The sequence below is a fragment of the Geotrypetes seraphini genome, chromosome 3 (genome assembly GCF_902459505.1).
Source record: "Geotrypetes seraphini chromosome 3, aGeoSer1.1, whole genome shotgun sequence".
NCBI classification, from domain to species: Eukaryota; Metazoa; Chordata; class Amphibia; order Gymnophiona; family Dermophiidae; genus Geotrypetes; species Geotrypetes seraphini.
The window spans coordinates 90,811,400-90,829,679 of NC_047086.1; the positions used below are offsets into that span (position 1 = coordinate 90,811,400).

At 42.3% G+C, this 18,280-nt stretch overlaps 1 protein-coding gene across 1 annotated transcript in view; it reads left to right on the forward strand.

Moving 5' to 3' along the window:
- Positions 1-18,280, forward strand: part of ATP6V1C2 (ATPase H+ transporting V1 subunit C2) — a 112,663-nt gene that overhangs the window by 83,450 nt on the left and 10,933 nt on the right. The window contains exons 10-11 of the mRNA XM_033939205.1: positions 10,706-10,799; positions 16,332-16,429. Of these exons, the coding sequence (XP_033795096.1) occupies positions 10,706-10,799; positions 16,332-16,429 (192 nt within the window). The remainder of the gene's footprint in view (positions 1-10,705; positions 10,800-16,331; positions 16,430-18,280) is intronic.

Consider the following 18,280-nt stretch of genomic DNA (forward strand, 5'->3'; position numbering starts at 1 on the left):
TCACATCCTCTGGTAGCACGTTCCATGTATCCACCACCCTCTGTGTGAAAAATAACTTCCTGGCGTTTGTTGTAAACCTCTCCGCTTTCAATTTCTCTGAGTGCCCCCTTGTACTTATTGATCCCCTTAATTTGAAAAATCTGTCCCTGTCTATTTTTTCTATGCCCTTCATGATCTTGAAGGTTTCTATCATGTCTCCTCTAAGTCTCCGCTTTTCCAGGGAGAAAAGCCCTAGCTTTTTCAGTCTGTCAGTATATGAGAGGTCCTCCATGCCCTTTATTAGCTTAGTTGCTCTTCTCTGGACCCTCTAAAATACCTCCATGTCCTTCTTGAGGTACAGCGACCAGAACTGAACACAGTACTCCAGGTGCAGGCGCACCATAGCACGATACAGTGGCAGGATGACTTCTTTTGTCCTGGTCGTGATACCCTTCTTAAAGATACCCAACATTCTGTTTGCTTTCCTTGGGGCCGTGGCACACTGCGCCGACGACTTCAATGTTGTGTTTACCATCACTCCCAGGTCTCTTTCAAGGTCGCTCACCCCTAGTGCTGATCCCCCCATTTTGTAAGTGAACATCGGGGTTTTTTTTTCCCTATATGCATGACCTTGCATTTCCCTATGTTGAAACTCATTTGCCACTTTTTGGCCCATTTTTCCAGTGTTGTCAGATCTTTTTGGAGATCTTCTCAGTCCTCCATGTTATTGACCTTGCGATATAGTTTGGTGTCATCCGCAAATTTAATAATCTCACATTTTGTTCCTTCTTCCAGGTCGTTAATGAATATATTGAATAGGAGCGGTCCCAGCACCGACCCCTGTGGAACTCCGCTCGTGATCCATTGCCAGTCTGAGTAATGTCCCTTTACTCCAACCCTCTGTTTCCTGTCCGCCAGCCAGTTTTTGATCCATCGGTGGACCTCCCCTTGCACCCCATGGTTCCATAGCTTCCTTAGTAGTCTTTCGTGTGGCACCTTGTCGAAGGCTTTTTGGAAGTCAAGGTAAATGATATCTATGGATTCCCCTTTATCCACCTGGCTGGTTACCCCCTCAAAGAAGTATAATAAGTTTGTGAGGCATGACCTGCCCTTGTAGAAGCCATGCTGGCTCGACTTTAGCTGCCCATAATTGTCGATGTGTTCCCAGATGCTGTCTTTAATCAGTGCTTCCATCATCTTTCCCGGGACCGAGGTCAAGCTCACCGGCCGGTAGTTTCCTGGGTCTTCCCTTGAGCCTTTCTTGAAGATGGGCGTGACATTTGCTATTTTCCAGTCTTCCGGAATCTCTCCAGTTTTTAGGTATAGGTTGCATATTTGTCGAAGTGGCTCAGCTATTTCGTTCCTTAGTTCCTTGAGTACCCTTGGGTGAATGCCATCCGGACCTGGCGATTTGTCGCTCTTTAGCCTGTCTATCTGCCTGAGGACATCCACCTTTCTCACCTCTAGCTGGACCAGATTTTCATCTTGCTCTCCTTTTACGATCTCCTCGGGCTCCGGAATGTTGGTTGTGTCTTCCCTCGTGAAAACTGACATGAAGAACTTATTTAGCCTGTCAGCTATCTCCTTTTCCTCTTTTACCACTCCCTTTCTGTCCCCATCATCCAAGGGTCCCACTTCCTCCCTTGCTGGTTGCTTCCCCTTAACGTACCTGAAGAATGATTTGAAGTTTGTTGCTTCCCCTGCCAGTCTCTCTTCATATTCTTTTTTTGCTTTCCTAACCACTCGATGACACTCCTTTTGGTGTTTTTTGTGTTCCTTTTGGTTCTCCTCTGTTTTGTCCTTTTTCCATTTTTTGTTTGATGCTTTCTTGTCACTTATCACCTTTTTCACTGCATTTGTTATCCACACTGGGTTTTTTTTTTCTATTTTTTTTGCACCCTTTCCTGTACTTGGGTCCTAAACCTAACTTGGTACAATCTAGACTCCAGAAAACCTTTAAACCAAGAGTAGACATTTCCTTGAAGGCCCAGGGCATCCAAACAAATTAATAAAGTAAAATGATCCACAAATTAATAAAGTAGAATGATCCACAAGATCGAATTGGAGCACCAGTGCACTTCTGCCTTTACTTAATAAGCTTGTTAAATAGTCCAGTAGTGCAGCTATCATCGTTTCAGTGCTAAAGTTGGATCTAAATCCCGATTGTGAATCATGGAGTAGAGAGTGTTGCTCAAGCTGCAAGCTGTCATGAACCAGCAACCCCAGTCTTTACCAATGTCATCCCTCAGTGAATGGATCCAGGCTATGCTGCAAGAGCACTTGGCAGGGCTTCTCCAGATTCAGAGTCCATTGGCACCAGGAGTACTTGAGCTCTGGATCATCAAAGTCACTGGTACCCGAGAATCATTGGAGGGGTGCTTCCCTTCTATAGTAGAGGTGCCTTTGCGCCAGTCATCAGGGCACAGCTTCTGACACAGCACTAACAACTGCAAGCTATCATGAACCAGCAACCCCAGCCTTTACCAATGTCAGCTCTCAAGTGAATGGATCAGGCTATGCTGCAAGAGTACTTGGCAGGGCTTCTCCAGATTGCAGCTTGTGGTATGGTGACTTATGCCAGTGCTGCATGGGGCATTGGCATCTACACTTGCCTATGCAGGTACTCCCTCAATTTAGGTGGAGAAAGCTTTGCCTGAGTCCAGGAAAGAACCTACAAGGAGGTGCTGAAAGTTCTCAGCCCAACCAAGAAGAGAATGACATGAATACGGTTCAATCAATGATCTGAAACAATGTCAAAACACAGAATTTTGTTTTTGTAGATAGGCACTTAACAAAATAAGAACACTCTTTTCAACTACATAGGCAAAATAACGCTCAGAATTTAGGAAGTTGGTTGTTTGAACTAAGAAGTTTTCAGCACTCCCTCGTAATCTCAATATCATTCCAGGTGGGGACATGGATCCTCTCACCCAAAGCAGGTGTGGATCCAGTCCTCCCATGCAGCCTACTTTACAGAATCAGATTTGGACCATTCATGAGAGTCTGATGAAAATCCAAGTTCTTCTTGGAAGAGGAATCCTAAGGGATTCCATCAAACCCCTCCACTCCTGGAGAGAGATGTAAATCTCCATCAGAGAGTCTCTCCTTCCCTGCTTTTATGAAGGAGATGGCAGTTGTCCTCCCTATTAAGTTGGAGATGGAGGTCAAGCCCAGGGCTGAGATATTTGAGGTTCTGAACTACAATGCTCCTCCTAGAAAGGCAGTGACATCCCTTTTCACAAGATCTTACATGATGTTCAGGTGAAGAATTAGGAGTCGCTCCACACTCACAAACACAATCAAAAACCTCAAATACCCTTAGTGCAAATCCTATTTTTAACTCCCCCCCCCAAAAAATGATACTATGTAGAAGATTCAAAGTTCATGGGTTTACTGGACATCAGTGGATCTTGTTATGTATCCAATTGTGGGATGCTCTGACTCCTGTTGCTTTTGGAGAGGGGATTACAGGCTAGGATACCCATTTCTACATATGTTTTGACAGAACTGCTAGTTCTGATCTATTCATTGATACGAAATGTCTAGTAGTAGTTGTAGCATTGCTACGCAGACTGGGAGTCATTATGTTTCTCTACCTGGACAATTGTCTGGTGAATAGCACGTCGAAGGTTCTCAGGAGTCCTTGTGGAGAACTATTTGAGGGTTGGAGCTACTAGGGTTCATAATCAACTGCAAGTCCTATTTACCACCTGTTCAGCAATTAGAATTCATAGAAGCCCTACTAGACACAATGCAAGTGTGTACTTTTTTTCCCTCAGGGTAGGTGGACAACCTTGTTGCCACCCAGGTGTGCAGTGGCCAGCAGATTATGACTTGGCAGACATTGAGGTCATTAGGTCACATGGCCTTCACTGTTCATGTCACTCCCTTGGGACATCTGCATATGTGAACTGCACAGTGGTCTCTAGCTTTCCAGTGGTCAGGAAACCTAGCAGATGTCATCTGAGTAACCCCACAGCTGGCTCATTCCCTTCTCTGGTGGACAATTTGGTCCACTGACTCAGACTCCCATTCCAAATTCCTCAGCCCCAAAGATGCTGACAATGGATGCTTCCAGCTGGGGGTGGAGAGCTTATTTAGATTGGTTTCATGCTCATAATCCTTGGTCAACCCAGGAGACAGACTAATGGATCAACTTTCTGGAGCTCAGGGCAGTTTTGAACGCTCTAAAGGCTTTCAGAGATCGGTTGTGAAAGCAAAACCAAATTATACTCATTCAAACAGACAATTAGGTTGCAATGGATTGCAAGCTGGAGGGTACGGGATCCTACCCTCTGTGTCAGGAGGCTGTTGGGATGTGGAACTAGGTTGTCCAGAATGGAATAGTCATCAGAGTCACTTACCATGTGGGGAAGCTGGTTGACAGACTGAGCAGGATAATATGACCTTTTGAATGGTCTCTCAGCATGGCTGTTACCATGCATGGCTTACGAGAGCAGGGCATCCCCACAGTGAATCTCTTTGCCACTTAGTGCAATCACAAAATCCCTCAATACTACTCCAGGCTCAGGTCACAGAACAGACTAGTATCAGATGCCTTCCTCCTGTATTAGGGGCAGGTCTTCTGTACGCCTATTCTTCTCATAGGGAAGACTTTACTGAAACTCAGGCAAGACCAAGGAACCATGATTCTGATCGCCTTATATTAGCCAAGGCAAATATTTATTTATTTAATTAAATTTATATTCCATCCTCCCCAAGGAGCTCAGGACAGGTTACATGGTAACATACATAACAGAGGACCAGCGGTAGCCCCACAAGTAGGAAGAAGAGTTCAAGATCCTAGGTTGATGGGGGACTGGTGAGTGACAGGTGGAGAGACCGATAATGGTTAGAACACAACAATAGCCATACTGGATCAGACCAATGGTCCATCTAACCCAGTATCCTGTTTCCAACAGTAGCAGTCCAGGTGACAGGTACCTGGCAGAATCCAAAATAATCGCAAAACACTCCATGCTACTAATCCTAGGACATGCAGTAGCTTCCCTCATGTTTGTCTTAGTAGCAGACTATGGATTTTTCCTCCAGGAACTTATCCAAATCCTTTTTTAACCCATCTACACTAACTGCTGTTACCACATACTCTGACAATGAGTTCCAGAACTTAATTATTCTTTGAGTGAAAAAATATTTCCACCTATTTGTTTTCAAAGAATTTCCATGTAATTTCATTGAGTGTTCCCGGGTCTTTGTACTTTTCGAACAGTGAAAAATTGATTCATTTTTACCCATTCTACATCACTCAGAATTTTGTAGACTTCATTCATATCCCACCTCAGTCATCTCTTTTCCAAGCTTAAGATCCCTCTCTTCTTTCGCCTTTATCATTTTGGTTGCTCTTCTTTGAACCTTTTCTAATTCGTTTATATCTTTTTTGAGATACAGCAGCTGAATGCAGTACTCCAGGTGAGGTTGAAGCCATGGAGCCATACAGAAGCATAATAATAATTTTGGACTTATTTACCATCCCTTTCCTAACGATTCCTAGCATCCTGTTTGCTTTTTTTTTTTTTTTTTTCTTAAACCACTGCCACATACTGGGCAGATTTCAGTGTAGTGTCTACAGTGACACCTACATCTTTTTCTTGAATGCTGACTCCTAAGGTGGACTCTAGCTATGATTTGGATTATTCTTTGTAATTGTGACAGGGTGAAGTTCCTGTCACTGGCCAGCAGAAGGAGCCTGAGCAGTGATGTATGGAGCTCAATTCCATAGAAATTTTGCAAAGGCCCCTGGGAGCTGTCCACACACCCTGAATGAAGTAGGGTGCTAAAAAGGACAGTTCCAGAGCAAAGAGCTGAGAAAAGCAAGAGCTCCTTAGGGAGCCAGGAGACCCTTGAGGGGAGGAATGTGGGCTTTGACCTAATCCTTGGTAAGTCTGATAGTTCGGTCTACCCGGTAGAGCTTGGAATCCACAGGGGGCTCAAGCTTGATGACTGGCAGAGGGTTTGGTGGAGAATGTGTGAGTAACTAGGAGAGTGAGCGACTGGGAGAGTCCTCAAGGAGAGAAACTGAGCGACTGGAAGGAGTACTCAGGGAGAGTCTTCAGTGTGTGTGTCCAGGAAAAGATGACTAAGGGTCTGGGCGAGTCCTCAGGGCGTGCATCTGGGAAAAGGTGACTGAAGAGGGTCTGGAAGAAGGAGTAGCCGAAGGGCCCAGTAGAACTTAGAGGGGCTCAAGCTTGACGACTAGCGGAGGGACCGGTGAAGAGTGTCCAAGACTCGTGGGGACCCAGAAGGCCAGGGATCAGAGGACCAGTGGTGGCCCCACAAGTAGAAAGAAGAGTTTGAGGTCCTAGGCTGATGAATGACTGGCAAGTGACCAGCAGAGACACCGATAATTATACCAGAAGCTGTCAGAAGGAGGCAACCTGTAGACCCAGAGAGCACTGGCCAAAGGTGACTGGCGAGTGACCAGTGGAGGGACCATCAGGGCCAGTGGTGACCGGCAGAGAGACCAGTAATGGTACTGGAAGCTGCCCAGAGAGCCAATGTGGGTCGGACAAGATCTGGAGAACATAGTCCAGGGAGGACCTGGGGACGACCAGGAAGTGTCTGGAGGGACCAGGTCATGTGTTTTAACATTGTGTGTGAATGAAGTGTGGTGTTATTGTTTTAACAGTACCTGGTGATGAAACAGAAGAAAGCCCAGAAGTGCCTGGGGATAAATAACTGAAGGGTAATGACCGCTCGGTCCGATCACACCAGTGTGCATCACTTTGCATTTGCCCACATTAAATTTCATCTGCCATTTGGATGTCCAATCTTCCAATTTCCTAAGGTCTTCCTGCAAATTTTTCATAGACTGCATGTGTTTCACCAAGTTTGTATTCAGTTTTGTGTTATCTGCAAATTTAAATTACCTCACTTGTTGTTCCAGGAGAACTAACAAATCGATTCTGGAAGAGATCAAACTGACTATATCACTCAAAGTCCAAATGATGAAGTTACGACTGTCTTATTTTTTTCACACCATCAGAGATCACAGGAGAAGAACATCATATTTGAGAAGATTGAAGGAACTAGGCGAAGAGGGAGACCTGCAATCAGATGGCTGGATATGTTGAAAACAACCATGGGGATGACACTGGAGGACCTTACTCAGATCAGCATAAAACCAATTTCTTTTTAGATCTGTAATTCATCAAGTCGCTAAGACTTGAACACGAGTCAATGACACCTAACAACAATAAGTTCCAGTTTCCAGATTTATAAATATATTGAATAGCACTGGAGCCAGTACAGAACTCCTTTAAGAAAAATGGCCATTTAACCCTACCTTCTGTTTTCTGTCCAGTAACCAATCCCTAAACCCTCTTCTGGAGTTTTCTTCTATAGAAGCCTGGAGATTGGACTGTTTTTCAACTCATCACACAGAACAAGGGGTCTCTTAATATCCAGGCCATGAAGGACAGAGACTAGATGTTGGAATGTGGGAGGGCATAGAATTTGCATCCTTTAAATTCCTGAAGAGTGTCTCCAAAGTTTTGCTGGCTTCCAGAAAAGATTCTTCTAAGAGATGTTACTCTTTCAAGTGGAGGATGTTTGCCATCTGGTGTGAGGGTAAGGCCCTAAATCCTCTCTCTTGCCCTACACAGAACCTGTTTAAATACCTTCTACACCTTTGAGTCTGGCCTGAAGGTCAGCTCTGTAAGGGTACACTTCAGTGCATTTAGTGCTTATCGTGTTGACAGTAAGGCTGTCTGTAGACAGCTTGGTCGCTTCAGAAGAGGTTTGCTTTTGAAACAACTCCCCTGTCAAACCTCCATCTATGTCATGGGGCCTCAATATCATCCTTTCAAGCCACTGGATTTCTGTCCACTGAAGCACTTGAACTGGGCACAGTCTGTCCGGATGAAGCTTAATACAATCAAAACCAAATTATTACGGTTAGGTCCAAAATTGGATTGTCTTCCTCTTTCTGAAGCTTTAGTTTCTCGATCCTCTCTACAGATTGAGTTTTCTGCTAAGGTTTTGGGAGTCCTCCTTAACTCCTCTCTCTCTTTTAAGGATCAAATCAACTCTGTGGTCAAAAAATGCTTTTATAATTTGCGTTTATTGAGGAAGGTTAGACATCTCTTTCATCAATGACATTTTTCCATATTAGTTCAGTCAATTATATTGTCTCGTCTCGATTATTGTAATGTTATCTACCTCAGTATCACAAAAACCTGTCTTCACAGATTGCAACTGATTCAAAACACTGCTGCAAAATTGATCTTTGGGAAACATAAATTTGATCACATGATTCCGTTGCTCCAGAGTCTCCATTGGCTCCTGGTTTATTTTAGAGTTCAATTTAAATGTGCTTGTATTGTTTTTAAAATCCTATATGGTATCTTTACCCCTCTCCTTCCTTTATCTTGGAACATTTACAGATTTTTGTTTGCAAGAGGTAATCAACAATTTAAATTATCTCTTCCTTCCAAGAAAGAGATAAAAGGAGTCAAGATTTTCATTCAATCTTTGACTTTTAAGCTTTCTCAACTTTGGAATGATCTCCCCACTCCTTTCAAGGAGTTCTGGTTCACTTCAACTTTTTCGTAAATCTTTGAAAAACATTTTATTTGCTAAACACTTTGAAAATTAATCTTCTGAAACTTAGGGCTCCTTTTATCAAGCCGCACTAGCGGGGTTAACTTGTGTGACTTTTCATCACACGTTAACCCCCGCGCTTGCCAAAAACTACCGCCTGTTCAAGAGGAGGCGGTAGCGGCTAGCACGTCCGGTGGTTTAGCGTGCGCTATTACGCACGTTAAACCGCTACTGCGGCTTCGTAAAAGGAGTCCTTAGTCTCATTCCTCATAATATTTATTTCTTAAGTTAACTATTGTAAACCGAGTCGAGCTTTCTTGGATTGATGTCTCAGTATATAAAACCAAGCCTTAGATTAGATTAGACCTTGAAGGTCATCTTTTTGGTGGCAGTTACTTCAGCTCGAGGATCAGTGATCTTCAGGCCCTTGTAGCAAATCCACCTTACTCTAAATTTCATCACAATAGAGTAGTTCTCTGAACTTACCCAAAGTTCCTTCTTAAAGTGGTGTTAGAGTTACGTCTAAACCAGTCTGCCAACATTCATTCCCAAACCTCATGCCTATGCTAGTGAAAGCGCATGGTACACCTTGGATGACAAGCAAGTATTAGCCTTTTACCTGGAGGTGACTAGGCCGTATGGACAAGCCACCCATCTTTTTGTTTCTTTTGATCCTAACAGGATGGGGGTTTGCCATCAGAAAATGCCTTCTTTTTTGAATTGACTGGCAGACTGCATCTCTTTTTACTTATGCCTAGGCTGCAACATTGTCTTTGGTCCACACATTCATATCCCACTACTGCCTCAAGCAGAACATCCGAAGTGACAGCTGGTTTGGTCAGATAGTCCTGCAGAATTTGTTTCATGTCTAGAATCCAACTCCACCTTCCTAGGCCTGTTTTATTATTCTCCAGACTACATCTTCACAGGTTGAGTGAACTTTGTGGATTCGCAGTTGCAAGTCCCTGTTGTCCTAATGTTTTTTAGTGAGCTTGGCAGCTAGGGATTCCCACATGTGAGAATGATATGGCCTGCTGTTCCTCGGCGAAATCAGTTTCTTACCTGTAACAGGTATTCTCCAAGGACAGCAGGCCAATATTCTCACATACCCTCCTGTCTCCCCTTGAGTTGTATTTATCTTTAGCTATAATACTGTACTGCCGGCCCTCTACTCATGAGTCAGGCAGTAAGGCACTCATGCATGCGCAATGGGAGGGCTGCTTCAAATAATTAAAGATACAGTACGCAAGACTGCGTTTCTGCACCAGGCTCCTAGTATGATATCACCCGCATGTGAGAATGTTGGCCTGCTGTCCTCTGAGAATACATGCTAAGGGTAAGTAACTTTGCTTTTTAAAATTACTGCTTATGCTTTGCAGGCCTTTAAATCGGCTTTGTACATATGTAAATGGTGTCTAAAATCACTTTCATAGCAGCATACAAAAAACAGACCCCCAAGAGAATTATGGAGAATGAATATTCTGATCGATAAAAAGCTGGATGCAAGGAAACTAGACATAGTGGAAGAATTAAAAGCACCGGAACAATGTTGATCATGGAGGTATCAGTTCTAAGTGATTATTTTGTGAATTGGGTGAAAAGTGAAAAGATTCATAAATACTAAGAAATGCAGTCACTGACACAAGAAAATGTGTCAGAAAGATTTAGAAATATTTCCCAGTGTATCAGGAACAATAAGCTTGATTAAATGAAAATTTCAATCACTCCTTAATAGATTGCTTATATATGTTACATCTTATGAATTCCAGAAAGCAGCTTTCTTTGGCACAGTGCAATTACTATGGCAGGTGTTAGCAGTAAATTTGAGCCATATATCCTGGCTTAAGCATTAGATTCATTATTGTCATGATGTACATTTATAGATCGCAAAACCTTCCAGATCAATGCGGTAAGAGACTGTACAATCAACAAATTACAAAATTTGTGACTTAATCATTAATTTCCCAAAATTCTTACAAAGATGTTTTCAATAGTTTTCAGAAGGGTAGATAGAAGCCTGAGGTAGCAAACAAGAAGCAACACTAATCCATTTGGAGATGTCGCTCTAAAATTACACTATGTTCATCATTTTATCTGATATGAAGTACCTAAGAAAGTAGTGTAGTAGAATAGTTACCAAAAGCTAACAATTTACTTACCTTTAAAGGTTTATAGTACGAGAGTTTTATTTTGATGAGAAAGAATTGAAGTCAGAAAAGGAAGAAATCATACGATTAGCTGCTGATAAAAAACAACAGTATGTAAGTAATCAAGTCTTATCATATATGAAACCAACATTTGTAGAAAAGACTACTTCTAAGAATTGTATATTTTATAGAACCTGCATCTTATGCTTAGTTAGCATAGGAGTGGTCTAGTGGTTAGAGTTACAGCCTCAGCATTCTGAGGTTGTGGATTCAAATTTCGTGCTGCTCTTTGTGACCCTGGGCAAGTCACTCAATCCTCCATTGACCCAGGTACCCAGGTATATTGTGAGTCCATCGGGACAGTTAGGGAAATTGCTTGAATACCTGATTGTAAACTGCTTAGATAACCTTGATAGGTGGTATAGAAATACCTAATAATAATAAATGTTTTATGTATGGAATCAGAAGTTGATGTTAAAACTGATTCTTCTAGGGCAGAGTTTCTCAACTTCTTCAAGCCAAGTACCCCCAAGTCTTAACAAATATCAACCGAGTGTCCCCTCCCAATCTCCGTCCCAGACCCCACCCCCATAATAATAGCACTGATTGCAATTTCTTCCATCCATTCATATACACACAATATAATCTTAATACTTAATGGTAACCACAAAATTTAAAAAACAGAGCATACTGTACACAGAGAAAATGTTAATCATTTGTATTCGTTGTTGTTTTTTTTCAAAGAGGTCAAGGCAGATGACTTTAAAATATGCAATGTCACCTCAGTAACAACTATAGAAAAATATTCAAATATAGTACAAAATATAGACAGCAGATATAAATTCTCAAAACTGACACATCATTTTTCCTACCTTTGTTGTCTGGTAATTTTACAAGTCTCTGGTTGCACTTCCTTCTGACTGTGCATCAAATATTTCTTTCTTTCTTTCTTTCTTCCTGCATGCTTCCTTTCCTCCAGATCTCATTCCCTTCCCCAACATCTTTCTGTCCCTCCATGAGTCCATCATTTCTTCTTCTCTCCTATACTCCATTGGCAACATGTCTCCCTCTCTCTCTCTCGCTGTCCTTCTCTCATTCCCTCCTTTGCTGCAAAGGGAGTTGGGAAAGAGAGAGAGATCCAGGGTGCATCTTTCCCACTCCCTCTACTGCCACATCCAACATTTCCCCCTCGTTTCCTCCAGTCCAGGGTATGAGATGGATTTGCATGCACTGCCTCCTTGAGTTGCATATTTATTGTGGATATCCTGAAAACCTGACCTGGCTCCGGCTCTCGAGGACTAGAATTGCCTACCCCTGCACCAGTCGTAATAACTGCAAATTAAAACGTAGACGCTCCAGATCCAACGCTTAGAGATCTCTGCGTGCCTGGAACAAACATTCCCGCAACACTACATCCCAAGGTCGGCGTTTATGAAGACTCTCCAGTCTCCCAATAGTATGCAACAAGACCGCCGCCTCCTCCCTACGTTTACGCTGCCGAGCTGAGGCCAAAGCAATCAATCTGCCCCTCAACGTAGCCTTCAACCCCTCCCAAACCACCTCCTTCGAAGCCCCACAATCCAAATTCATCTCCAAATACTCCCGTAACCATCCCTCAATTTGAACCACGACCTCCGGGTCGTCTAGGAGACTATCATTCAAACGCCAAAATTTCATTCCCGAGCTACCCCCCTCCCCCCGGAATCGGGTCCACACAGGAGCATGATCCGACCCCCTGCACCAGTCCAACATTTTTCTCTCTGCCTCCTGCACACTTCTTCTCCTCCAGTCCCCATTCCCTCTCCCAACCAACATCTCTCTCTCCCTGCATCAGTCCAACTTTTTACTCTCTGCTCTCTCTCCCTTCCTGAGTGTGACATTTCTCCTTCCCTCCTTTCTACTCTCCCCATCCATCTCTCTCTCCATGAGTCCAACACTTTCTGCCTCCTGCACACTTTCTCTTTCTCCTTGTTCCTTCCCTCAAGTGTAATATCCCTTCTTCCCACCCCAGTCTATCTCTCCCCAACCCCACTCACATGTTCTCTCCCCATGCCCCATTTCTCCCTCTCCTCCACACCATGCCCATTTCTCCCTCTCTCACTCATCCTGCAACAATTTTCCTTCCTTCCCACTCACAACTAATATTCTCTCTCCCCATGCACCATCTCACCCTCTCCTTCAGCATGTGGCACCTTTCCTTTCCCTCCCTTTCAAGTCCAGCAGCACCTTTGCTTTCCCTTCCCCTCCCCTCCCCCTTCTGCCAGGCCCAGCATCTCTTCTCCCTTCTCTTTCCCTTCCCCATGTGCAGCTCCCTAGCGGCAGCTCACTGTTTGCTTTTAAGTTCCACACACAGCTGGCACTAGTGTTAGTTTAGCCGTGGTTCCATTAGGCAGCCTCAGGGCCTTTGCTAGGCCGGCCTGCCTCTGATGATGCAGCTACCTCTTTCATTGGAAGTGGTTCAGCCTAATAAAGGCCACTAGGGTGCCTGTTATGAGTGTTTGCCTCTTTGGCAAGTTTCTCTTTATATTCTTTCTTAGCTTTTTTTTAAATCAATGCTCTGCATCTAACTTGCCAGTGCTTGTGCCTCTTCTTATTTTCTTCATTCAAATCCTTTTTCCATTCTTTAAAGGATGTTTTTTTGGCTCTAATAGCCTCTTTCACTTCACATTTTAACCATGCCAGCTCTCGTTTCCTCTTCTTTCCACCTTTGCTAATATGTGGAATACATTTGGTCTGGGCTTCCACAATGTATTTTTAAATAACATTCACACCTGGTTTACAGTCCTAACCTTTGTAACTAATCATTTTAGCTTCTTTTTAACCATTTTCCACGTTTTATCAGTCATCCTTTTGAAAATGAAATGCCTCTACAGTAGATTTCTTTTGCGACATCACTCCTATCAGCTCAAATTTGATCATGTTATGATCACTGTTTCCCAATGGACCCAACACAGTTAACTGCTATACAGTGCCTTGCATTCCACTAAGGACCAAATCTAAATAAGTTCCCTCTCTTGTCAGTTTCTGCACCAGTTGCTCCAAGAAGAAGTCATTTATGATGTCTAGGAATTTTACCTGCCTAGCACTCCCTGATATAACATTTAAACAGTTAATGTTGGGGTAATTGAAATTGTTACTTATATATAAAAGCAGGAGTCCTTTTACTAACCCAGGACACCCGTCTACTTATTTTCCTGATTAATAATGTTACTCCACACAATAAGCTTCACAATATTAAAATTCCTAGATTTGAGCATGTGACCCCCCACTTCTTAGAGAGCTTCAAGAGAAAATACATTTTAAAATTTCTTGTTTGTTTTTAAAGTTTATGGGACCATTCCTGATGATCTGCATGACATATGGTCACATGAATTGAATACGACTATATCTGATGATCAATGGAAATCTATATTTCTCAAGTGCCTTCATTGCTGTCATTGTGCTTCTATGAAAGTCATTATTTTTTGTAGACAGAAGGGTAGTATGGACTCCTGTTAAGTTAAATAAGTTCAATTCTGAATATTCTCCTTTGTGCTGGTCTTGTGAGTCCTGGAGTACCCCCTTGCTAGTCAGGTTTTTAAGATATCCACAATGAATATGCATGAAAAAATTTGCATCTAATGGAGGCAGTTTAAGCAAATCAGGTTTATGCAAATTCAGTGTGAATATCCTGAAAACCTGACTGGCAATGAGGCTCCTTGGAAACCGACTTGTGGAGTCCCGCAGGGATCACCCTTATCCCCTATTCTCTTCAAAATCTACAAGTACTTGATTGGCAGTCTTCAGTGAGAACATGAAGACTGCCAATCAAGTACGAGGAACGGCTGGATAAGTTGCAGCTGTACTCACTCGAGGAACGCAGAGAGAGGGGTGACATGATCGAGACATTCAAGTATCTCACGGGCCGCATCGAGGTGGAAGAAGATATCTTCTTTTTCAAGGGTCCCGCTGCAACAAGGGGGCATCCGTGGAAAATCAGGGGCGGGAAACTGCACGGGGACACCAGGAAATTCTTTTTCACTGAAAGGGTGGTTGATCGCTGGAATCGTCTTCCACTTCAGGTTATTGAGGCCAGCAGCGTGCCTGATTTTAAGGCCAAATGGGATAGACATGTGGGATCTATTCACAGAGAAAGGTAGGGGAGGGTCATTGGGGTGGGCAGACTAGATGGGCCATGGCCCTTATCTGCCATCTATTTCTATGTTTCTATTTTGATATTCTACTGAAGCTGAACCTACTCTTAAAGATGTATTATCAGTGACTGCCAGAATGAAAATGAATTTGGAGTTGACTTTTTCCAGCTTTATAAATTTACAGAGGAATCATCAGATAAAATGGAAAAGAGATTGATAGCAGCTGAAAAGCATTTATTAAAGTCAGGAATCTCAATTGTCTGCTTTGCAATCAGCAGTTGCTTCTTCAGTGAAAGATAGCATGGCTAGTCACATCAAATTATGTAGAAGCAATTGAAAATAGAGCAAGGGCTAAAAATGGGAGTTCTGAATTTTCCTGTAACCCATTATGTTTCTCCACTAGAACTATTTAAAATTTATCTTAAAAATATTATGAGCTACACTCAAGTAGAATCTTTGATTGCTTCTGCTTACTATATTCCCAGGTAAAATGTTGATAAATGAGGAAAGATCTTGATCGAATTGCTTCACAAGATAGTCTAGATATTTCCGGAGTCTTCTCAAGAGATGATTCAAAAAGGGCTACTTTAGGGGGTGACCTTTAATTCTGAAGATCTCATTCCTCAAGCTAAAGTTTTCAAAGAAATCAGTTTAATTTTTTTATGGGCAGGCTTTATCTATGTTCCTCGATGTAGCTAGAAGTACACAATTATGTAGAAAATCCTTCCAGACTTTAAAGCCTGTAAACATATTGTTACACATGAGAATAATCAGTAAGTTGTTTTTTTTTGTTGTTGTTTTTTTGGAGGAGGGGGGGGGGGGGGGCGGGATCCGGCAATGTGCTTTCTGAATCCAAATAAATTATTTTTGCTTGTTAAGGTATGTTGAAAGGGAGTTCTGGGAGAGAATGATTTTGCTTGTATCTGATATAGTTTTGTTATTTCATAAGGATTGTATTAGCTCTCATAAGTATTGTTGACCTCCTCTTAATACTAATGTTTTTCTTTATACTTTTTTTCTTGAAAATGCATTTTCTTGGTATACTTGTTTGTATGCTTAAGTGAAAATGTAATAAATAATAAAAAAAGAATGCTTGCGACCAGTCTAAAACTTGATTGTCGTCAAAAAAAATGAATAGCATTGCTTGGGTTCTGCATATCTGAATACTAGCTCTTGCATATGTAAAATAGTGGATTTAGCAAAGTTGCTTACCTGTAACTGGGGTTCACTGTAGCTATCAAGTGAACACAGACATGACTGAATATTGTCATTTTGGTGCTATGTTCAGAAAACACTACAGATTTTGTATTCATCAAACCAGCCATCTTTGGGGCTTCAGTATCAATATGTACCATTGCACACACACTTGAATTGTTTTGCTTCTGCTATAGTCTAACTTTCCATCTTCTATCACCTTTACAGTGAAGGTTTAATACAGTGTAAATGGAACTAAATTTTAAACTGTTCTTACAAGAAAAAGAAAGATTAATATGTATTAAACATGTATTTTCAGGGTCCACTGCTGCGTTGGTTAAAAGTGAACTTCAGTGAGGCATTCATTGCATGGACTCATGTGAAAGCCTTGAGAGTTTTTGTTGAATCTGTATTGAGGTAAGTGGTTATAGCTGTAGTTGTACAAAAGAATGACATCATTTTTTTTAAAAAAAGAACTTTAACATAAGAATTTTTTGAGTCTCTGGCTTGATGCCTATCATATCTATTGTATCAGATTTTGTGAGGAGGATGACACCTTTTCTTTTCAACATATTGTGCTTGAGGGGAAAAAAGATATTGAACTTGGAAATATTAAAAACTTGTGAATAACACCCATCTAAAATGACTAAATCCTTAATGCAAATTATCAATTTAAGGACCTTTCTCAAACAGTAGCTTCAGCCGTAGCATAAGGTTGGCAGTCATCCCTGATTTACAGGGATTGTCCCCAATTTAGGAGCAGTATCCTTGGCTCCATGGCTTGCTAGGGTTTCCAGACCCTGATTCAAGTGCAAAGTCTGCCAGGATGTTATCCTTGCCTGACAGATATGCCAGATATGTTGCATGGAATGATGCTCAGGGGCAAACTGCCAATTTCATGTTATGACAGTTTTCCAATACAGAAGGTACAATTCTGTTCTTCCCTGCTTGTTCACATGGTACACAGACACTATGGCTTGGATTCTATAAATGTTGCCTAAAACATAGGCACCTAGGAATGTGGCGCATGTTAATCATGAGTTAGGCACCAAAATTGGACTTAGGCACTGGTGGGTGTCAATCTTAGGCACTCCCTATTTATGCCAGGGTTTTCTTGGCCTAAATACCAGTACCTAAGCCCAATTTAAGTGCCTAGACACAAAGCACACCCAAGATCTGATCCTAACCATGCCTACTTTTTGGTAGGCACCTAGGTACCTGAAAATTGTAGGCCAATTATGAGCTCTTTATTGTTCATTCTCAGAGGACAAGCAGGCAGTGTATTCTCACATATGGGCGACAGTCTATGATGCTCGGTATGGACATGTATCATAGACTGTCGCCCATATGTGAGAATACACTGCCTGCTTGTCCTCTGAGAATGAACAATAAAGAGCTCATAATTGGCAAAATTTAAAATTAATTAGGTGGTAGGTGCCTACTTTAAAAACTTTAACATTGCCTGTAGCGCACGTGCACATTTGCCTTCCTGACCCTCAGTTCTTAGTTTTCCATGGAGCAAAGAAGTCGTGGTTTTTCTAAATGCGTCAGTGTGTGTGAAATTTTCTGTACTTTTGTGCCTTCCCCTACCGTTTTTACTTTATTTTTTTCTCTCTCCTTTTTTTTTCCCTTTTTATCTTATTTTTGGGCCTTCAGGCGGTTTTCTGCCTTCCGGCTCTGCTGGGAGCATTGACTCATTTTCAGCTCTAGTTCTACTCAACCTCCCTTTCAATCGATATATCGATATCCCAGATGCCCAGTGAGTTCAAGATATGTACTCACTGTAATAGGACCAGCTCGGGTTCAGACCCTCAACTGATGTGTGCAGTATATTGGTTCTGAGGAGCTGGACATTTCTTGTAACCTCTGTGGTCACATGCAAAAGCTCAACTTCAATTTGAAAAGTTTTTCAGTTCTATGTCTTCAGTGACTGGGATTCAGTACTGGTGTGTCAGCTGCCTCCAGCATCAATGTCAACATCACCACTTGCTTCAACTTTGCAAGCTCCAGTGCCTCCTCGGGTAGGCTCAGGCTCCTCTTCATCTGCATATCAGATGTCCAAGGATCCCTTGAAAAATACAAGTGCAGACATCTCCTAGATGGACTTCCACGTCCTTAACATCTCAAAAGCATCAACAATTGGAGCCCTCCCCATCACTGCAGGTACTCTCTCCATCCTGATGTCCTCCTGCACCTAAGACTATGATACTTTGATGTCAGTCTCAGAGCTCACTGTAGTTTTGTTCACAATGATACTGACACCTTTGC